The following is a 24,442-nucleotide window of genomic DNA, read 5'->3' on the forward strand; positions in this document are numbered from 1 at the left end:
TTCACTCGCCTGCTCCGCCTGCCACACCTGCCTCTCTTGGGCCCTGCCTACTCCCACCTGCCTCTCCCGCCTACCTCGCGTGCAGCCCACCTCTCTTGCCTGCTTGGTCTGACACCCTCCCCCCCGCAATTAGGTGAGGTCCAAGGAATCTCGATTCTCGACGCTCGTGTCGAAATTTTGACTGAAATTTCTGCAATTTCATTGAACTTTCAACTTTGGTTGAAATTTCTGTGATTCCATTGAACTTTGACACATGGATGTTGAAATTTTGGCTGCAAATTTCTGTAATTTCATTGAAGTTTACTGATTATTTGTCACTTCTATATAGATGGCAGCATTGACATCTATTGGATCTTCATCATCCTCAGCAAGTACTTCGTCAACAACTGGACGAAGTCGAAGCACTACTTGGTCATGGTGGGATGAGGTAGATGCAGGGGTGCCATTGAGAGGTGGAGGGGCTCGCCCTTGGAAATGCAAACTTTACTCTTATGCTCGCACAAGTAGGGCTGCTAAAGTGAGAGCCCATCTTCTACATGAGGAGGGGAAAGAGGAGGTGCATTTTTGCACCAATGTATCAATTGAGAAAAGGCAAGAGTTACTTAACATAGCCACTTCTATGGGGAATTCACATGCCAGGAGAACGCCAAAGATAGCAGTGGATCCAACAACATGGACTGCAAGGCCAGTAGGGCATGGTGCTTCATGCAGAAGACAACCAAGATTAGTGGCTAAGCAGTCTTCTCGTGGGCCATCAATGGCAGCAGGTCGTGGTGTTAAATAGAGTTCATTGCACACTTCATGGGAACCAAAGAAAAAAGAGGAAACAGATGGAACAGTGGCACGCTTTTTTTACCATGACCATATTGCATTCAAATCAGCCAGGTCACCTTATTTTTTAAATATGGTGACAAAGATTGCAAAGTATGGACCCACATACAAGCCCCCTTCATCAGAAACTATTAGGACTACATTGCTTCAGAAGGAGAAAGCGGTCATAGAGATTGCAACAGCAAATATTCGCAATCAATGGGCAAGAAATGGAGTGACATTGATAGCAAATGGATGGAGTGACACACGCCATAGGTCCATACATGGTGTTGTCGCATATTCTCGTGGGGATGTATACTTCATTGGTAGTCATGATGCTTCAAAGACTAGAAAGAGTGCAGATGTATTGCCATCCGAGTGGTGCGAGGCAGTGCAGGCTGTTGGGGCAGAAAATGTAGTGCAGTTTGTGGCAGATGGTGAACCTACAAACAGGGCAGCAGGAAACATTTTAATGGTAATGTATCCACATATCACCTTTAGTCCATGCATGGCGCATTGCTTGAATAACTTGTTGAAGGATATTGGGGACTTGCCATGGATTGCATCTCTTGTTGCAAAAGGCAACAAGATTATCACATTTATATGTAATCATCAGTACTTGCATACTGAGTTTCACAAGAGAAGTAACAAAGAACTTCTTAAATACTCGGATACACGATTTGCATATAACTTTCTTATGCTTGGTCGATTGCACTATTGCAAAGGTGCAATTAGGGAGCTATTTGCTAGTGATGAGTATGAAAATTGGACTCGGGCTGCCAGTGCTACCGCTATGTTATGTAATGCATGTCTCTGATAGAGATTTTTGGGATGAGGTGAATCGCACCAACCAAATGGTTGATCCTATTATGCACATGTTGAGGCTTGCAGATGGCATGGATCCATGCATTGGGAATATCTATGAAGATATGGATCGCATGATTGAGAGGTTGGAGAGTTTGGAACCAAATGCAGATAGGGGTGAGCAGATCAAGGAGTTATGCATCAGCAGATGGAATGAGTATGACTCTCCTATGCATGCTGTAGCATATGTGCTTGATCCTGAGTTTCAAGGAAAGATGCAAGAGACCTTGAGGTGGTCAAGGCTTGGAACACATTGCTTGCAAGGCTTTATCCTAGCCATGAAATGCAACGCAAAATTAAAAATCAGCTCTCTGTATATCGGCAAACATTAGGGATGTTTGGTACAGAGGATGCACTAGAGGATAGGACAAATATTGGGGCTGCTTTATGGTGGGAGAACTACGGGGCAGAAGCTCCCGAGTTGCAAAGTTTGGCTATTCGAATTCTTAGCCAAACGATTAGCTCTTCTTGTTTAGAGCAACTATGGAGCTCATTCAATCGCATTCACTCAAAGAAGAGAAATCATCTTGGTACAATGAAGACGAATGACCTAGTTTATGTGAGCTCCAATCTTCGCTTGCTAGCTTATACATCAATTGCAAAGGCTGATTCTTTTATACGTTGGGAAAAAGATGACGATGATGATGATGATGGTGATGGTGATGGGCAGAATGTTGTTCAACAGGATGAGCATTGTGCCTCAGGCACAATGGAGCCATCTTCCATGAATCAGAGCACTTAGTAGCTAGCCTTTTGGAACTTTAGAGTATTGACTTGGAAATTGGAACTCTTGTGATCTTTACTATTTAGGATTTAAAGTTTAGTACATATTTTGTGTTTTTGCAATGCAGACTTGTTGCCAGTTGGACTTATGCAACATTGTTGATTACAATGTTGAATCATGAATGCGACAATCCATTGCTGGTTACAATGTTTTGAATCTTTATTATTGTTGAAACTTGATTATTATGTCTCTAGAGTCTAATTTCACGAATTATGGTTGACATGATCTCTCTCTCTAGATTCTAAGACAAGTGTTGTTGACATGATCTCTCTCTCTAGATTCTAAGACAAGTGTTCTCTCTCTCTCTCTCTCTCTCTCTCTCTCTCTCTCTCTCTCTCTCTCTCTCTCTCTCTCTCTCTCTCTCTCTCTCTCTCTCTCTCTATCTATCTATCTATTCTTGATTATTATGTCTCTAGAGTCTAATTTCACGAATTATGGTTGACATGATCTCTCTCTCTAGATTCTAAGACAAGTGTTGTTGACATGATCTCTCTCTCTAGATTCTAAGACAAGTGTTCTATCTATCTATCTATCTATCTATCTCAACAACATGATCTCTCTCTCTAGATTCTAAGACAAGTGTTCTATCTATCTATCTATCTATCTATCTATCCCGTTCCCTCACTTTGGGTGTTCCCCCCCGTTCCGGGGGGTTCCGTTCCCGTTCCCCGTTCTTGTTAACTATCCTCTCAAGTGTGTATACAAAGGTGGCTTGCTCGACCGCACTTCTTGAGGAAATCCCCCCCCCCCCCAAAAGACCTATTTGGTGATCGATTTATTAAGTGTACGGCTATCATAACAACCTCTGCCCAAAATCCACGAGGTAATGCAGCATGAGATAACATGGTACGGACCTTCTCTTGAATAGTCATATTCATACACTCTGCAACACCATTTTGGGGCAGATTATAGAGGGCTATGAGCTCCCTTTTTATCCCTTTGCTGTCACAAAAGACCTGAAAGGCAAATAACTCAAATGAAAAAGCGCTTTCATTCTAGTTTGACTCATGTGCCCCAACTAGCTATGCCACAAAGATACACTTGGCTGCTCAATTATGGCAACAACATGATCACGCACACTAGATGCATGTAATGGATACAAAGTATCACTTTTAAAGCCTTTAGCAACAATTCTAGAAACCTTACATATTTTCCATTTGCTATCCCCAAAAGTAGTATGATAGCCTTCATCATCTAACTGCCTTGTGCTTATCAAGCTCTTCTAGAGTTTACGTACATGCCTCACATTATGCAAAGCGAACACTGAACCATGCTAAAATGCCAAATGCACACTGTCAATCCCTGCAATATCACGTGCATAATTGTCCCCCAAGTGGACAACACCGTGTCTACCACCACTGTAGTCAAAGAGCCACTCCTGATGTGGTGTTACATGGAATGAGACACCTGAATCAAGAATCCAAGTGTGCATATCATCATCAAAACCTGCAATCAATGACTATGCACTAAAAGAAGAAGCAAAGAGTACATCATTGCCATTGTGACTCTCGTGACTGACTATATTGACTTCCTCTATCTTCATAGTGTCGCACTGCTCTTCTTTGCATGTTGGCTGTCCTTTTTCTCATCTTTATTATCATTAGTGTTTCTGCCTTTGTCCTTTTATTTCTTCCACTTAAACAATCCCGCTTCAAGTACCCTTTTTAGCCACAATGATGGCACTCCACACTTTTCCCACAAGACTTATTGTATGCTTTGTTGTCAGAGTTGCCTTTTTGTTGGGATCTACCTCTAGTACGCAGAGCATTGGAAGACTTGTTTGCTGAAATATTTTGCCTATTGAGCTTCTCCATGAGTAAACAGCTCTCCACATCTGGCATACAAGTTACTCATTGCTGTCCTAAAAGTGTCCCAACTTTCAGGCAAGGTGCATAGCAAAAATGTTGCCTTGAACTCCTCATCAATGTGAAATTCCAAGGCAATCAGCTGACTGAAAATAGAGTTAAACTCATTCGAATGTACAAACATGGCTATACCTTCCTTCATATGAAAGTCCATCAATTTTTTCAACCAATAACCTTGTTGGCTGCACTTTTCCGAGCATATAACTCCTCAAGTCTTTGCCACATATCATAGGCAAATTTCAGTTTCTCGATGTTGAAAAGCAAAGTGCCTAACACTAAAAACTCTATGGTAGAGCATGCAAGCTCATCTAAATCATCCCACTCCTCTTGATCCATGGTTGCTAGTTTTACTCCTTTTGTCTTGATGAGCTTCACTTGTTTCTTCTGCACCAAGACATTATAGCACTGCTTCTGCCATATAGCAAAGTTGTGTGCACCCTCAAGCTTTCTAATGTGCAAAGAGAGAGAAAGTGAGAGTGAGCAACAGTAGTAGAGAGTGATACATGATGTGTGGGTACAAAAAGATATACCACTCTTTAGGTTTTTGATAGTAATATGTAAAGAGCTAGAGTACAAGTGCAAGTCAAGAAAACCCCTCTCGGCAACCTACGCACCTATATAACTATATAGATGAGGCTCTCTGACCCTATCTCACCACACTCTCACACTCCCTCTCTAGCATTGAAGAGTTATGAGGGATGACCGCATCATTTGTACTAGCAATCTAGAAGGGAGGCCCTTGCAACCATCACCAAGGCCACATAGCTGGAGCCTAATCCTAGACCAAGAGATGAGGAAGACTCGCCAAGATAGCCGTCACCCTTAATAGCACTGAGACTTCTTCGTCTTCCGCCGTATGGCACCCCTGTCTGAAACTGGAACATCTAAAGCACCAAGGAATAGCATCCTCACAAAAACCTAAAGCTGAACACAGCAAGTCTCCTACATAACACTTGTAGATGAGTAAATAATGTCTCCATGCTGACCATCATGAGAAGATGCCGAAGTAGCCATGATGAGGGAGATACAAAGAAGATGAAGGATAAAAACAAGGGATCTGTAGGGAGAAAAGTATGCCAAAAATACAGATTCGCAAGGATTGCCACAAGTTCAAAGCAATAAAGAAAGCACATAGAGAAAATATCAATAGTAACTAGAGTGTAGTAATGAAAACACAAGTGGATGCACATGAACCCTCTCTAAAGCTGAGCAGAGTATCACAAAAGGAAAATACGAACCAAACACAACCAGAACCAGCCCGAAATAGTGTCGCCCAACCCTGCATAGAAGCAAGAAAGTAAAATGCAGAGGTGGATCAGTAAAATGTAACGAAGAATGGCAATAAATGCAGTTGTCCTGCAGGAAAACCGATTGCCTCAGCTAGCAAACACCAAAACACTAATATAGAAGGGGGAAAACAGGTCCACAGCCCTGAAACAGCCCCGGAAAACCATAAACACAAATGGAAAACTGTAAAACGTTGAGAAAATAGCAGAAAAACAGGCCAAAATTTAGTTGAGGAAGGTCACTAGGCTGTAAATCAATTGTAGCGGCAAGAACAAGTCCAAATAACAGACAAAATATCAAAATTAAGACCTGAAACAGTGTAAAACAGCAGCAAGAACAATGATCCTACAATCTGATACCACATCAAAAGTGGATGCAATGATGGAAGCGTGGAAAAATGCTATAACAGACTGTTGAACAAGAGACAAAGGAAAGACAGACACTACAAACGAAAAGAAAAGAACACTAGACAAAGAACTTAGAAGCAAAGAGATGATCGGAAAATGGAATCCATATACCAAGATATGAGACAGTACAGAACTGTGAGTCACTGGCTGTGAAGGCACTGGCACCTGCTCCTCTCCCCCCGCCAAAACCTGTCAAATGATGAATGATGACTGTGAAGGAGGAGCCTAAAATAAATAGGCAAAAACAATGTCATAAATGGTAGTAGGTCAGCCAGCATTTAATGTTGGTCAGCCAGCATAAAATGCTGAAATAGCCATCATAAAATGCCTAAATAATCTAGGAAATATATTGGTGCCCTAGCCCTTTGAATCACATGCATAGACTCAACCATGAACTGACATATCTGCTAACAAAGGATAGAATCCTACAAATTCATGAAGAGAAAAGATCGGACTCTAGAGTTAAGCCGATCCCAAAGAGTAGCTTGGTCCAACATAGAACCAATGCAATGATCCCCCATTGGACAAGGGATAAATAGAAGGTTTCAAGGATAAACCGCTCTCTCCAATCTTCACGTCGCTCTTAGAGACGTGCTGACAAGTGGGACCACCTATCTAAAGAAAAAAGAAACTCCTAATCCAAATCATCAAAAGGCATTGAACCGGTAATCCATAGATCTTCAAATAGACCTACAAACACAATAACCTGATGTGGTTTAGTGCCAGGATACCTGAATGGGAAGAAAACAACTACATCTAGCAAAAGGAAGTTGTAGATCCCCGCACACTTCATAGAAAACCCAAAGAATGCAAAAATCTATGTTCTTTGTAACAAAACTCTGCAAAAAAGAATGATGAGCAGCCAAAAGCTAATGCCTATATATAGCAAAATATGGAAAATTTTGGCCAACTACTATCAAACATGCAATTGAATTGTTTGACTGAATAAATATTAATAAAATAATGCAACTACATCCCTAAAAAGCTGGTCGCCTCAAAAATCATGTGCAAATGCAACATCCAATCACTACAAAAGAAATTCAAAGCTGAAAATACTGAAAAAGAAATACATGCTCTAGAAAGAGTTGCATCCTTTGTCAAAAAGCATGAAATGACAAACAAACAGAATGTCAAAACTCCTAATGTTTCCATCTAACTCAAACTAAGGCTCGCAAGCAGGACACAACTCTGCAAGACACACATGACTCCTAACAGATTCCAGAATACATGGAGATCCAAGAATCTAATCTCTATGTAAAATTTTGTCCCTTGTGGTCACAAAAATGAAAATATTGTGATCAAAAGAACTAAATAAAATGATACAATTACATTTTTCATCTGTGCCTTAAGTTTTTGCATATGTGCCTTGAGTGGTTCCCAACCATACCTAAGGGAAATGGGAAAACGAAAATGGAAATAAAAACGGAAACGGAAACGGAAACCGCAAGTTTGAAGGGGGAAACAAAAACACCACATCATCAGGGAGGAGGATAAAAGGGGGGCAAAGAGGTGAGCTTAGAGCCTAGATGATTGAAAGTTAGAACTTAGAATTCAAGTTTCATACTCAAAATCAAAGCTTTTTCTAACATCCAAGTTTTGAGAGAGAGAAAGAGAGAAGAGAGAGAGAAAGAAAGAAAAAAAAAAGTTAGCCTCGATGCAATCTTGAGGCTAAATTATACTCTATTTATTAAAATTTTCGTGCTTATTTTTGTTATATTCTAGTCATTCTTAGCATAGCAAACGATCAAGGCTGAGCCACGATATTCTAGAAGTTACAATAAGTCATGCACATGTAAACTAGTTGGTGCGACAAAGCCCCCTCAACTCAAAGAATAAAAGTAAAACATTAAAATGATAAAATTAAAAGAAAAAAGAGACATTAAAAATGATAACGTTAAAAATGACGAGTACAAAACATTAAAAATGAAAAACGAAAAACATTTAATGTTAATCCTTAAGTTAGCCATAATATTTATTTTAATATATTGTTTCAACAATGTGGGAAAATGAGTGAAACCCAAAAGTTTCCCCAAGTCAAAACGCCAGGTGGCAACCATTTCTCCAAAGGCGCAATGTTTCAACTGGAGATACACATTTCAAGCTTGTCTCCATACGGTTTAGCAATTTGGGTCCTCCCAAGAGGTGTTTTGGAGCATTTCCCACTTCTTATGTTTCAAACTCACATTTTCTTTATGTTTTGTTTCTTCATTTCCCACAACCCTATAACTATTGGAGATTGCCTATCTTTACCATTTTGGCAATTCCCACATCTACTGTATTTTCTCTGCTCATTTTTATTAGGGTAATAAGAAAACTTTGGCTTTTGCATTGTATTATGCTAGAAAGTAGAGGTTTAAGCTACATTACATTGAAAAGCAAAGGATTTAATTTGAGTCTTCAAATGGTAAGCCAAGCCTCCACATGAGAAGCCACGCTAACATGAAGACAAGTCACATTGATGAAACCGACCTTTGGAAGCCCAAAGGGCAATAAACCACATTTTAGCAAACACTTAGTTCAGCTTAACAATAAATTCAGCAAGAGAAATCCAAACACACCTAGAGCTAAAGTGTCCTACACCACACATTGACACTTGGTGGCCCCAAAGGTTAATACCCCTTTCAATATTTCTTTGGATTACTGAAATATGCTCGAAATTGGTTACAAATGGTCATATTTCCACGATTTCTCACGATATAACTGATCCATAGTTGGACAATCACCTTGACACCTTCACTGCTGGCCTCCAATCAGCTGTAGAGTGTTTTGTTCAAAGCTGTAAATGAACACTTCAGTTTGCCAAACCCTAAAAATAACAAGCATTTGAACCCAATTTTGTGTAGCATTTGCTAAGATAACTCTCTTGCATAGTCCCCATGCAGTCCCACGATGTTCCTTTTGCAAACAATGGGTTTCTCACAATGAAAATGTGCGAATGTTGCTTTCTTTGCGACAAAATTACCTAGAAAGTGCACTAGGCTTAAGATCTTGAAGAAGAAAAAGAAGAAAGGATCTCAATCCACAGTGTTATCATAACTTGTTTTTCTAATATTTAGCCCAAAAACAATAGGATACCTTGTTGTACATGCAGTTACGAGGCTGCCTAATGCAATCCCCATGCTAAGAGAAGAAAAATTAACTGTTGTCCACACTCCATCTATAATCTAAGCTCACTCCAATTGTTGAAATCTGCAATTTTCTAAAAGAGTGACTGTCTCCAAACTTGGGTTGCTCCAAAATGAGAAAGAAAAAGCCCCAAATAGCCAAGATAAGCTTTCCAAATGAGTAACCAACTACTCCTCAATCATATCACGTTTTTTATAAAGGGCTAATTAATAACTTAGTCATTAATCATAAGTAAGCTACTCATTGGGCGAGACTTCAGCTCAAAGCTTGATTAGTCATTAATCATAAATAAGCTACTCATTGGGCGAGACTTTAGCTCAAGGCTTGATTTGCTTAATAACTTGAGCACCCTAAGTGAATCACTTACTAGGTGAAACTTTCAATGTAACTCAATTGTACGGTGCGAACTTCCAAGTTAATGAAAGTTTCACGTTGCACCTTGTTCCTTTAGCCCTGGCCATATACCATATGGTCCCTCATACTTGTCTACCACATGCCCCAATGTCAAATCCTTCACTGTCGATACAATGGTCACCATGCCAAAATCTAGGGTTACCAAAATTTAAGTTCATTTCAATTAAAAATCTTCATCAACTTTAATTACATCACTAAGTTTGTTTCTCATTCTATCAACATACCCCCTCTTGAAACATCACAAGCGACCCCAATTACACGTAGTTAAGATCCAACATGGCATCTAGATATGTGAGTATATCTGTACTAAGGAAGTACAAGTATCATCCCCCTTTTGAGCATCATGCAATGCTCCAAATCTACGCTCTATTAAAGCCTAACTGAGCCCGATGCTCCAATTGAAAAGCATCAAGGTAAAGTTTCCAAGATAGAGAACTGTCAGGCGACAACAAAAAAGATGTTTGCTAATGTAGACGGTGTGCTAGATAGCAAAACTGTAAGTACTCCAACAATCACCCATTGGGAGAGATGGCAGCAACTTGTCGCCCAACTTCAAATGCTAAAAACATAAGCGAATCAAATGCTGTGATGATGTAGCAAACGGGCACCTCCAAACAACAAGGCAATGGCTGAAAATAGATCACCTACGGCTGGATAGTAATGAGCTGGAATCAATGATAGTTGAACAGTAGATGGTAGATGGCTACTGGCTAAAATCTACATGGTAGAGTAAGAAACCTATACAAAAGAGATAAGGTTAAATGGTAGGCAACCCGTCTATTTATAGATGTTAAAGGGTGTTAGTACTCTTGCATCACACATTGACACTTGTTAGTCCCAACACTTGGTGCCTCTTTTAGTATTCTTTAGATTACAGAAACATGCTCGAAATTGGTTACAAATGGCTATATTTCAAGGATTCCTCATGACATACCTAATCCATGAGTGCACAATGGCCTTGAAACATTCACTATTGGCCTCCAATCAATTATAGAGTGTTCTCTTTAAACCTGCGAATGAACACTTTAGCCTATCAAACCCTCAAAACAACAAGCATCTGACCCCAATTTTGTGCAACATTTGCTGAGATAACTCTCATGCATAGTCTCCATGCAGTCTCATGATGTTTATCTTACAAAAAGGAGGTTTCTCACAATGAAACTATAAGAATATCGTTTTCTTATCAACAAATTTGCCCAAGAAGTGCACTAGGCTTAAGATCTCGAAGAAGAAGAAGAAAAAGATAGAATCTCAACCCATAGTGTTGTCTTTTTCTGATATTTAGCTCAAGCAACATACTTTGTTGTATATGGAGTTACGAGGCTGCCCAATAATATCCCTATGCCAAGAGAAGAAAAATTGATTATTGCCCACGCTTCATCTATACTGTAAGCTCATTCCATGGTTGAAATCTACAATTTTCTGCAACAAGAAAGAGAAGAGTGACTGTCTCCAAACTCTGATTGCTCTAAAACGAGATAGAAGATGTCCCAAATAGCCAAGATAAGCTTTTCAAATGAGTAATTAGCTGCTCCTTAATCATGTCGCGTTCTTTATTAAGGGCCAATTAATGACTTAGTCATTAATCACAAGTGAGCTACCTACTACGTGAAACTTTAGCTCAGAGACTACTTAATAACTTAAGTGCTCTAACGAGCTACGTACTGTATAAAACTTTCAATGTAACTCAATGTTGAGATGCAAACTTTCAATTTAATGAAAGTTTCACAGTGCACCTTGTTTCTTTAGCCCCGGCCATATACCACATGGCTCACACACTTGTCCACCACATGCCCTAGTGTCAAATCCTTCATTACCGGTACAATAGTCACCGTGCGAAGAGCTAGGGGTACTAGAATTAAAGTTCACTTTAATCAAAAATATTCATGAAATTTAATTAAATCATTAGCTTCATTTATTATTCTAGTAATATTGAAGCGCCATTGGAAAGATAGAAAATGATAAACACTTATAGAGATGCGAGCACTAAAAGAAGAGATTGGATAGTCTTCTTGGTGAATGTGAAAAAAAAGAGAATTTTTAACTTAATGCTCTTTGGAACACTAATGTACACATGTGAAATTAAGTTGAATGTGTATCATGACAATTTAGTCTAGCCTGGGCAATGGGGGAACAGTGATAGAAGTTGTGGTGGAAAAGTACCCATGGGTACCTAGGTTAGATCTTGATCAGGGACATTAAATATCCCCTTGGAAATGACTTTGGTGTTGTAGGGATTAGAGATTTAAACGACTTAGTATCTAAGACTAATGTTTCTAAAAGTTTCAATACTTTCACGTTCAAAGAGATTAAATATTCCAAATTGAGGCTAACAACATCTAATGTTATTTTAAATGAGGGCATACCAAAGGTGATACAGCTGAACTTGGTGGACAATAAACAGCAGTTGATGCTCATTATGGAGCAATTAACAGCTTCTAAACCTGATTCTCAAGGATTAGACAGCAGAAAAACCCTAATTACAGTAGGACAACCTGATCTATAGCAATTTTTTGGGCTAGAAACAAAGGGCAACTGCTGTGCAAGCACCTCTCTTGCAGGAAAGTCAAGAGTATTCTCTCTAATCTGCTGTTCATCTCTTCTCTCTCAACAAATCTGACTTTTATTGAGTCTTAATTTTCTGTTACAGACCTAATTTCAGATGAAATTAGATCTTACAAATCATCTCGAGATGCATCCCAACAAATCACAACCATACACGAAGGATTGTTGCTGCAAATCTGAAGAATAACAGCAAGATTAAAGAGATTTCATCATCTACGGCAACAATGACCTGCATGCAACTGTTAAAGACTCAATTTCATTCCCCAAGCGTTCAAAAACAAGGGGCAAATTGAATATTATTATGCTGATCACTATTTCAAGCAGGCAACTGATGTTGGTCACCATTTTGGGACAAAAAACTAGAAATTCCTCTCATGCTTCTTCTCTCTCATCTTGGTCAGATGCATGTGCAATGCGGCAATGGAAATTGAAGATTTGAGCCTTGTATTTAAAACTAATGTGTTGCTGATTGGGGATTTACTGTGCTCAATCTGAAACCAGTAAAATTTAGGGTCTACATGGTTGTGTTGGGTTGCATGCATGTATGCCTCGGTGATTGAGGAAGGTTGTTGATTTAAATTCAGCCAATAGACAGTAAAATAGGTGAGATTTTGGAGGTCTATGTTGGGAATAAAGGGTCACCGTGCCTTTTATTGTGTTCAGGTTTGAACGCACCCTTACACTTTGTACTTTATATATATTCAAAACCTAAAGATGTGGTACACAAGTCATTGTACCGAACATCAAGTGTCGTGCTCACTCTCTCACTCTCTACTGCTCTCAACTCTTCTCATCTGCACTCTTAGCTCAGCTCATGATAGACTCGTTGTCTACAAACTGGTATCAGAGCACACAGGTTGTGCACGTTTCACAAAGCTTGTGAGAGGTGAGCAGGAACTTCAAGCATCAGCTGTCAATGTTTGATACGTGCATAAGAGACAACAAAAAGTCGGGGCGACAAGCCGCAAACCAAGCAGCAAGTTTGACGGATAGTCGGCACGTCATAGGCTGTAGGAAACACGTCGCAAGCGACCACGCTGCAGTCGCATGCGACCACGCTGCAGGCAAGGTGACCAGGCACAGCAGACATGAAACGGCGCAGAAGAAACGTAGCACGGCAAGTGAAACGGGCTGCAAGCCACAGCGCGCGACCGGACGAGACGAGCTTCAGCGGGCGCTCTGACAGGAAGGCAGTGACCTGTCCGACAGGTCACACATGAGGGCCATGACTGGGCGGGTCGTAACAAACCATACCTGACGGTCAACTTTTTTTTTTTAATCTGAAATTATAAAGAAAAAAAAAAAGAGGTTTCCTTTCCTTTCCCTACCGGACGTTCGTGCATACAAGCATAGAATACAAATTTGTGCACGTTTGCTCCTGAAAAATTGGGGCTTTCCCCGGATTTGGGGATTTTAATGCAGAAGTGGACAATATGACTCAGAAATTGCAAAATCAATGCACAATTGCCCATGAATTTGGGGCTTTTGCAGAATTTCATCAATTTGTGCAAGAATTGCCTGCTCTATGCATTTGGGTACTTGAATTGATGCAATTTGAACAGATTATCTTCTTAAAATTTGGGGCTTCTAACCCAGATTGTCAAATTTGTGCTCAGAAATGCCTTTGGAGCAGAAATTGCACTGAATTTTTGGGGATTTCACATGTAATTGGTAGCTTGGTCTCTAATTGTGTCACAAATTGCTTTAAGAGTGCAGCAAATGACATTTTTTTAATTCTGAAAATTTCTGCAATCTTGGGATTTTCATTGCTGGTTGGTACTCTTTGCATTGTGGTCACTTGTGTCATATTTGGACTTGTCTTTGGTGACTAGATAGTCAAATTGGGGCTGCAAATTATGGCTGGAAACAGTGTCAGCAGTAATCTTTTGCACATTAAGAAGCTTGAGGGTGTCCATAATTTTGCCATCTGGCAAAAACAATGCTACAATGTCTTGGTGCAAAAAAAACATGAAAAGCCCATCAAAACAAAGGGAATCAAACCAGCAAACACGGAACAAGACGAGTGGGATGACTTGGACAAACTTGCTCGCTCTACCATTGAGCTCTCAGTGTCAAACAACTTGCTCTTCAACATTGAGAAGCTGAATTCAGCATATGCAATGTGGCAAAGGCTTGAAGAATTGTATGCTCAAAAAAGTGCAGTTAACAAGGTTTATTGGCTGAAAATTTTGATGGACTTTCACATGAAAGAGGATATAGCCATGTCTGTACACTTGAATGAGTTTAACTCAATTTTCAGTCTGTTGATTGCTTTGGATTTTCATATTGATGAAGAGTTCAAAGCTACTTTCTTGCTATGCACCCTACCTGAAAGTTGGGATACTTTCAAGACAACTTTGAGTCATTCAAATGCTCAGCTGTTATACTTTGATGTGGAGAGTTCTTCGTTGATGGAAGAACTCAATAGGCAAAAAACTTAGCAAACGAGTCTTCAAATGCATTAAACACTAGAGGCAAATTTCAGTATAAGAACAGTTTTGAAAACCAAGCACGCAGTAAGTCTCGTGGAAAGAACGTGGAGTGCCATCATTGTGGCAAAAAGGGGCACTACAAAAGGGATTACTTTCAGCTGAAGAAAGAGAAGGGTAAAAACAAAAACAATGAAGTCAACAAGGCTGAAAACGAGGACAGTCAGCATGCCAAAAAGAGCAATGTGAAAATCGACAAGGTTAATGTAGTCACTCATGATAATGACAATGACGGTGATGTACTTCTAGCTTCTTCTTTGGATGCACATGCATTGATTGCAAATTCTAAGGATGACATTCATACTTGGATACTTAATTCATGCGCGTCCTTTCATGTCACACCACATCATGAGTGGTTCTCTAACTACAATGGAGCAATGCGTGGTGTTGTCCACTTGGGGGATAACTATACATGTAAAATTGTAGGTGTTGGCAATGTGAACTAGAATTTCAATATGGCTCTCCATGTTTGTTTTGCATAATGTGAGACATGTACCTCAGCCTAAAAAGAGCTTGATCAGCAGAGGGCAACTAGATGATGAAGGCTATCACACCACCTTTGGGGATAGCGAATGGAAAATATGTAAGAGCTCCCGCATTGTTGCCAAGGGGTCCAAAAGTGATACTCTGTATCCTTTACATGTATCTAGTGTACTTAACCATGTTGTCGCCATAACTGAGCAGTCAAGTGTTTCTTTATGACATAGCCGGTTGGGACACATTGAGTCAATCTAGAATGAAAGTGCTCTCTCTTTTGGGTTATTTACCGTATTTGAGGTATGCTGATTTTAAACAATATGATCATTGCATCTATGGTAAACATGCTCAAACGTCACACAAAAAATCTCTTTCGCTAAAGTCTTCACCCTTAGAGTTAGTACATTCAGATGTATGTCAAATGCCAGAGTTATCTTTAGGGGAAAAGAAGTATTTTATTACCTTTGTTGATGATGCCGCATGCAAAGTTTGGGTTTATCCAATCCGTCGCAAAAACGAGGCCTTGGATAAATTTAAAAAATTCCTAGCATTTGCTGAAAATCAGACCAGCAAGACATTAAAATGCCTTCGCTCTAACAATGGTGGGGAATATGTGTCCAAAGCCTTTCAAGACTTTTGTGACATCAAAGGGATTAAGAGAGAGATTACTGCTCCTCATAATCCGCCTCAAAATGGTATTGCAGAGCGTATGAATTAGACCATTCAAGACAAGGTCCATACAATGCTATCACATGTTGCTTTACCCCATGGTTTATAGGTAGAGGCTGTTATGACAGTCGTACACTTGATTAATTGGTCACCAAACAAGTCTTTGGGGGGAGGGAGGAGTTCCCAAAGAAGCGTGGTCGGGCAAGCCACCTTCGTATGCACACTTAAAAGTGTTTGGCTGCGAGGCATTTGTGCACATACGTAAGGAAGAATGCAGCAAACTTGAGCCGAAGTCCTGTAAATGTATTTTCCTAGGATATGGTGATGAAGGTAAAATGGGGTGTAGATTATGGGATCTTGAGAAAAGAAAAGTAGTACACAACAGTGATGTTATCTTCCGGGAAGATTGCATGCACAAACAGCCAGAAAGAATAGAGGAAGTTAGAAGGGTTGTATGTCAGGAGGATATACCAATAGGACAGCAAAGAATGCCCATTAGACAACAGCAAATACCTGCTGAAAATGTCCCTGAAATGCAAGGAATGATGATGTAAATGATCAGCAAGATCTTTCCCATGATGTCCCACAAATTCAGTAAGAACATGTGCACCTGGAACAACTTGAACTAGTTATACAGCAAGCTGTACCTACAGAACAGCAAGTTGTTAATGCAGATTTAATGCAGATTTACAGGCTGAACAGTTAGCAAATATTGACCTTTAGGTCCGCAGGTCGACCAAAGTGCAAAAACAGCCAAGTAGATTTGTTCCTGGAGTAAACTATGTGGCCGATTATGTTATGATAACAGATTGCGGTGAACCATCATGCTTCCATGAAGCAATGGACAAACGAGATAGTAAGAAATGGCAAAAAGCAATGCTATCAGAGATGGAATCTCTCATGAAGAATGGCACTTGGGATTTGGTACTTTTGCCAAAAGGACAAAAAGTGCTACCCTGCAAAATGGGTTTACAAAATGAAAGTCACTTCTGGTTCTTTGCCCAAGTACAAGACACACTTGCTTGCTAAAGGGTACAAGCAAGAACATGGAATTGATTTTGATGAAATCTTTTCTCCTATAGTCAAAATGACTACTTTGCGAACCATCTTGGGCTTGGTTGCATCTGAGGACATGGAACTCATACAAATGGATGTAAAAACCGCCTTCTTACATGGTGATATGCATCAAGAAATCTATATGCAGCAGCTTGATGGTTTTGTTGAAAAGGGAAATGAGCACATGGTATGTAAACTCAACAAAAGTCTCTATGGGCTGAAGCAGGCACCACACGAATGGTATCACAAATTTGATACATTCATGTAATCTCAGGGATTTAATCGTTCTCAAGTTGATCACTGCTTATATACCAAGAAGGCAGCAAATGGCAGCCTTATTCTCTTGGTATTGTATGTGGATGACATGCTAAATGCAGGCAAGGATATTCATGCCTCGGACTCCTTGAAGCATAGTCTACACAATAGCTTTGATATGAAAGATCTCAGTGAGGCAAATCACATGCGTATACTTAGAGACAAATCAAAGGGTCTTCTTTATCTGTCACAACAAGAGTATATTACCAAAGTTCTACAACATTTCAATATGGAGGGGGGGAAGCTATCAATGTACCATTGCCTCCATATGTGAAACTTAGTGCAGATGACAGCCCTACATCAGATGATGGGAACGCTGAAATGGACAAGATACCCTATGCTTCAACTGTTGGTAGCTTGATGTATGCTATGATTACTACACGTCTTGACATTGCATTTGCAGTGGGAGTGGTTAGCAAATACATGGCATATCCTGGCAAAAAGCGTTGAGAAGCAGTGAAGGGTATCATGAGATACCTTAAGGGCACAAAGGATTCGTGTATCTGCTTTGGTAAGCAAAAGTCATCTGTTGTTGGTTTTACGGATGCAGACTATGCTGGCCATCCTGACTGCAAGAAATCTATTTCAAGATATGTGTTTATGTTCACAGGAGAAGCAATCTCTTGGATATCTAGGCTGCAAAAGTGTGTTGCACTGTCTACTACAAAGGCAAAATATGTGACTGCCATAGAGGCCTCTAAAGAGGCCTTATGGCTCTCACGATTGGTGAGAGAGCTTGGGATTACAGAGATTCCTATCTTCCACTGTGACAATCAGAGTGCTATCATGCTAGCACGGAATCCTGTCTTTCATGCAAAGACAGCACATACAGGTGAAGTATCACTTCATTAGGGATGTACTTGACAATAAAGGCATTGAGCTTGTCAAGGTACATATAGATGATAATCCTGCAAACCTTCTCACGAAAGGTCTCCCAACCGAGCAATTTACTCATTGTCGCCAAATGATAGGGGTTGGATAGTATATGTGCCTTTCAGCTTTGTACATACATAGACTTAGCTGATTCTTTCCCCTACCTTCAGGCATGTTGCCTTTAGGTGGGAGGTTGTTGGAAATAAAGGGTCACCGTGCCTTTTATTACGTTCGGGTGTGAACGCACCCTTACACTTTATACTTTATATATATTCAAAACCTAAAAATGTGGTACACAAGTCATTGTACCGAACATCAAGTGTCGTGCTCACTCTCTCTCTCTCTACTACTCTCAACTCTTCTCATCTGCACTCTCAGCTCAACTCACGACAGACTCGTAGTCTATAGTCTACAAGTGGATTGATTTGCATGCAACTCGAGAGGATTCAATTTGGGCATCCTAGCTTCTAAAATCAACAGATATTCTAAATGTTGTAGGAAAACTCGCTCGGTCTAAAGAGGAAGTGGGAATTCAAGACCGAATCTCTTGAGTTCCAAGCACGGCCTAACACTTCTCAAGGATTCAAGTCAAATCTCTATTGTACAAGATTTGGAATTGATGTGAAAATAGATATCGCAAGGGGTGCCAACACTCTCGGGCTAACTAGGAGTCTAGGCATCAACTAATCTCAATTTCGTGAGGGTAATTTAGCCTATTTATTATCGAGCTTATGAATTTATTGATTGCTGTAAATTGCTGTAAATCGGTCTTATTCACGGTTCCACCACCCTTTTATAAACAAGGAGGCTGGTTTTATAGATACAAGGCCTTGATTTATACGGGGAAATGCAAACACCATCTTGCCCGACCTTTATTGAATAGAAATACACAAGCCAAAGGATGTTTTTACACATGTTCACATCTGAGATTATTTCCTACAAACTCCATTCAAGTCAAGAAGCTTGTGAAACAATGAGAGGGTCTTATGTTAAAGGCAACATCTAATCCAACTTAGGCAAGAACCACAAACAAAATGAACACTGAACACAAAGAACATGGAACTTAAAAAGACTCATGAACAAATGATGAAATCCATAATAGAAAGCATGACAATAAGTACAATACCAACACAATAACTAGCACTCTTAACAACTAGCCACAATGCCTCTAGTGTTGCAAATCAGAGTTGGAAGCATGAGAGAGTGTGCACAAGAGGGAGAGAGAGAGAGCTCAAGTACAAGAACAAGATCTTATTTAGTCAGTTGTTTAAGGTACAACTAGTACACTCTCCTCTACATTGAGTGTGTACTTTAGACTGTTTATATAGCCACTAGAGGAGTTAGGGTTAGGGTTTCCCCTGTCCTCCAATCCATTTACACCTAGCTACCCTTATCCTCTCCAGTGTAAGGAGAGTTCCTATGCTTATCTTTCAACACCCCCCCTCAATGTCAAGTGGCATTGGATAAACCATAATAGGATGCCTCCCCTTAATTCTCAATGAGATGCCTTTATAAATCAAGCTACACGAAAAAGTTATAGGTAGAGAGTGTTACAAGACTCAAAAGAGTCGGTCACCTGTGGATTGGGAGGTAAAGTTGACCTCCGATTCCTTAGATGCTTCTAGAACACTAGGACACTTACTGGTGATATGCCCAGTCTTTTTGCATTTATTGCACTTCATTCCAGCAATTGCTCATAATATGCCCATTTTTGTGACAGGAGCACTTAGTAGAAGTTGTATGGGCTAACACTTGCTCATGGGAAATAAATGCTGAAGACCCTTCAGTATTGTTTCTCTTCTCTTCATCCAGGTATGACTGGATGGTACTTGCTAAAGTTGGGTTGTTTAGGATATTAGTTAGGGTAGTCACTTCCTATAATGGCCATGGCCTATGCAAATATAAGGCCTCAAATTCGCAAGTTCAGTGCAAAAGATTTCCATCCCTGGCAAGTCCTGGTAAAATATAAAATGATGGAACGAGGCTACTAGCCCTTCATAAAAGAGACAAAGGGTTGGAAAAGCCTTCTTCACAGACTTTAGCAGGATGGCAATGGCATCTTCATCATAGATGGGTGCTTGAACGGAGGCAAGCTGTGCCGTAAGCCCCTTCATATGTGAAATAAACTTGCTTAGATCTTCTCCCTATTTGTATTCCAAGCTAAAAAACTCAATCTTGAGAAATATCTTAGAGTTCTTCCTTGTAGCACAGTAGAGCCTTTCAAGCTCATCCCACTTTTCTTTTACAGTTGAGAATTGGTCAATGTGATGAATTAAAGATTAATCTAAATGAAGCATGATGATGGCCTGAGCCCGTTCATCATCTTCTACATCAAGGGGATTGGATGGGTCAATTACTTTGGTCCCTTTTATGAAGGGCCAGTATCCTCTTTCCATCATTTTGTATTTGACCAAGACTTGCCAAGGATGGAAATCTTTTCCATTAAATTTTCAAATTTGAGAACGGACATCAGCATATGTTGTGGCTATTGGGAAGGTCTTACCACTTGTTAGGACAAGGGCAGTGTCCAGTCCCTTACAACCTTGCCACTGAATGCGGAAGCAAATCAAACAATTGATATCAAAGTTGTAATGAGGAGAAAGGCTGAAAATCATACATATGTAATATTTCAAAATATGACTTTGGCGATCCTTTCTTATGTGCAGTCTTCTTCCAAGGTTTAATGGTCTTTTTAGGCTTTAATAATGTGAACCTAGACTGGACTTCGAGCTCCTCCTTGTGGTATGGCTTAATAGATGAACCTTGTGTTGGACAAGGACGGTCTATGATTTCAATGCTTGTTGCTAATGACTCCGAGGAAAGTACAATGACACTCATCCCTCTGATTTCATTTACCAGGGTACTTGAAAAAACCACACATGATATGCAATACAAGTTTAGGATAGGATGGTCTATGTGTTTATAATTGTACACATAGCCTTACAACATGAAGTAAAGCACTCAATTGTTTAAATTTTCAGATGAAAAAACTAAGAATGTGTAGGTGCCAGCAACAATAATGATTAAGCAATGTGCCTTAGTGCTTACAAACACTCATCTCTAGTTTATGTTGCTAGAGATGATAGATGTCGGTCTTGATGAGCTTGATGACGACCTTCCAAGTAAAAGAACCTCAAAAATGAAGTTCCCAGATTAGTAACTAATTTTGGAAGAGATGATTTAGTGATTAAAATCATTGTTAGTGACCAAACATTGAAAATTTTGAAGGTTGAAGAGGCTTGAAGCTTCCTGGCTATGGAAGCCAAAGACCCACAGTTAGGGTTTGACTCTATGGGAGCAACAGAGGAAGAATTTCTGAGAATCCTCTTGGGTGGAGATAGCCCACTTGGGGGGACTATCAAAGCCCCATGGTGGCCGCCCTTATTACGTCTATTGCAGGCCGCACTGTTGTACGAACTGCCACGCTGTCAAAACTGCACCATTTTCTGCATTTGTGGCAATGCTGCCCACCACGTCATCCAATGTTAGGGATTGATATGCCGTGTTGAAGCGCCCTAAGCTAAGGATGAAGTCTCTAGAAGGAATCAGGAGCTGAAACTGCTTCTATTGCACGCACCAACTCCTCCAAGGTCAGGGGGTCTACTTGGCTATGGTAGAAAGGAAGGTAACTGAGATGGCAAGAGTTCTTCTTGTACACTTAGATGTGTAAAGAGGCTGAGGGAAGCTAAAGGATCAGAGATGGCTCTGATACCATGTTGCAAATCAGAGTTGGAAGTATGAGAGAGTGTGCACAAGAGGGAGAGAGAGCTCAAGTACAAGAACAAAATCTTGTTTAGTCAGTTGTTCAAGGTACAACTAGTACACTCTCCTCTACATTGAGTGTGTACTTTAGGCTGTTTATATAGCCACTGGAGGAGTTAGGGTTAGGGTTTCCCCTGTCCTCCAATCCATTTACACCTAGCTATCCTTATCCTCTCCAGTGTAAGGAGAGTTATGCTTGTCTTTCAACACAGTGCCTCTTTGCAAGGATGCAACCGATGTCAATCATACTCAAAACCTAGATCAAAGAGAGTAGAAATAGCCAAATCTTTTTGCTTGTCACAAACAGTGGTACAAAAGCACATCGTGACCATGGATTCAATACCTTCAACCACCCTACCAAAGAGATCCCCATGTGGGAACCAACTAGCAGCATAGCCAACTAATTGTCAAACTCCCATCATGGACCTAAAGACACCAACTTTAGAATTTCAAAACAGTTGCAAGATTAGACGATCCATGTAGAAAGCCATGCTCAAATAACCACCACACCATACAAAGGAGTGAGGCTAGGATGCCCCACTAGCACCACCCTCTCACAATCCCTCTATGACCGATGACATCACTAGGACTAGAAAATGAATTCCATTGGCTACCGACCAAAATTGGAGATGAGTCCAACAAGGAAGAATCTGAGTCACCCTTTCCCTTTGCCTCTTTCTTCAAAGTTCAGCAAAGCCGCTCACTTATGAGGACTGGTTGAGTTCCAAAAAGGCTATAATGCTTTAACTTGAAAGTGGATTAAAACTCTTTTTCTTTGGTTTTATAACCATGGTACAGCTGGACTTGTCAGCTTACAAAAGGTCTCACTACAAAGTTCAATTTACATGAGCTCATACTCTATCTAAACTCACCCTCTTGAAACCCGGCAGTAAATCTTCGTAAATATGCAACATTCAAATCCATGATCCAATTTCTTCACAAAACAGAGGTGCACCAAACAAAAAAAGTGTATGTTAACCTCTTGAGCTACCGAAACGAGATGTGCCAAGTATTATAAGCTTCCTAGTTGATTCATCAACTTAGTAGTCTGAATACATAAAACTCATCGGCAACCTGTTCTTTGTACCTGAAAGGACTCGCCGTTTTCGGATTCCAGTACGAACTGAAATCCATTCATCACTAGTATCAACAAACCTAGAAAGGTCATCATTTGAGATTACACGCTTGGGTGTTGCAGAACCACAGCCTATAAGCTTTGATCCTCTACCAACAATCCTGCAAAACAGGTCAAAATGCGTGATCATTGTGCTGCAGTTATGTCTGCAGAGCGAAAGCTGCATCTCTTTCCTCGTAAGCCAAAGGGATGATCCAAAGCATGCAACCAGCAGAACGCATGCAAGACCTGGGGGAGGGAAAGGGCCAGCATGCATGCATTTACTTCTGAAAAGGCATGCATGCAAGTAAACTGTGTGAGAAACAAATGAGAGAATCATGCATTGTTATGAGAAGATGGAATTCCACACGGATGTGTGCGAGACTGCATGCATACTTGAAATTGAAGGTCAAGGCGAGATCTAAGGAAAATCGATACCTTTTCGGCTGTGGAGCAGCTGATACCGCTCCGACACGCTCCTCCAGAGCTTCTGTGCTGGAGCATTTGACAAGGCAGAGGCTTCTGTGAGAGGAATTGGCAAGGGGGACGAGGTCGAGGGATTCACCAAAGCGCAGGGAATGGGATGAGGAAGGAAGAGCGGGGAAGGGAGAAGAGGAGGAGTAAGTTTGGAGGTGAGGGGAGCAGGCCACGGCCATGGCTACGAAACGGGGGAGAGGGAAGGGGGGGAAACGGCTTTTCTTGTGGCTACAACGTCGACGATGACGTTGGTATGCGATTCTTTCCCGTGCTGCAGCTAACGACGACGAGGATGATGATGGTGGTGGTGATGATCGGAAGCTGGAGAGCCTGGATTTCAAGCAGGGGCCATGGACAAAAGGCTGCGCATAGGGGAGACCGCAAGGTGGCGAGGCCTTCGAAGAAGCTTTTGCTTAAGACACCATAGCCAAAATTGCTGCAGCAGGAGCACTCGGAAGGCAAAGCGAGACAGACAGCACTCTAACAACATTTTCTTTTTAGATAAGTTTCGCCCTTTTTTCCTTTTTCGAAAACATACTCTTTTCTCCTCACCTCCAAAGGCACATGCACGAGAACATGGTCACACAAGGAGTCCTTTTGTGTTTTAATACAAACTTTACTCTAATGTTCCAAGAGCGACAACTTCTTACAAGCGAGAAGATGGATTTATCCCAAACAAATCCATCAAATAAGGACAATCAAGAAGATAACTAAGGCCAGCTACACATTGGGCGAAAACCCTGCCACCCTCTGAACAACTCGTGATTTTCCTTACATACTAGGTGCGGCCAAAATAAACAACAATTTGTGGTTGGCTCACTCGTTAGGGCCTCAATCAGCTTGGTAGTCATTGGTTGGAGGTTCAGATCCTATTAATTGCCATGCACCTTCTTTTAAGAAAGGTGATTGTCCCCTTCTTGCTTGGGCGCACACTTCACCCTTGGGCAAAGGATCTCCCCTATCCAAAACCACAAGTAAGCACATGGACTTATACCAAGATAAAATAACTACATTAGGAGCCCTTAACACATGAAGGTCCAAAACCATCCATGTGCAGATGTAAATAAATGCAAGCAAGAGCATGGATT

General features: G+C 40.6%; 1 protein-coding gene across 1 annotated transcript in view; it reads right to left on the minus strand.

Annotated features, from left to right (window-relative positions):
- LOC148040042 (3-ketoacyl-acyl carrier protein synthase III) overlaps nt 1-23,899 on the minus strand; it is a 35,365-nt gene extending 11,466 nt beyond the window's left edge. The window contains exons 1-2 of the mRNA XM_087696370.1: nt 23,316-23,899; nt 22,851-22,999 (exon numbers count right to left, since the gene is read on the minus strand). Coding sequence (XP_087552496.1) covers nt 22,851-22,999; nt 23,316-23,533 — 367 coding nt within the window. The 5' untranslated portion in view covers nt 23,534-23,899. The remainder of the gene's footprint in view (nt 1-22,850; nt 23,000-23,315) is intronic.
- Between the last annotated feature and the right edge of the window lie 543 nt (nt 23,900-24,442).

The sequence above is a fragment of the Lygodium microphyllum genome, chromosome 2 (assembly GCF_053477565.2).
Source record: "Lygodium microphyllum isolate KBCC chromosome 2, Lygodium_microphyllum_v1.1.10, whole genome shotgun sequence".
NCBI lineage: Eukaryota > Viridiplantae > Streptophyta > Polypodiopsida > Schizaeales > Lygodiaceae > Lygodium > Lygodium microphyllum.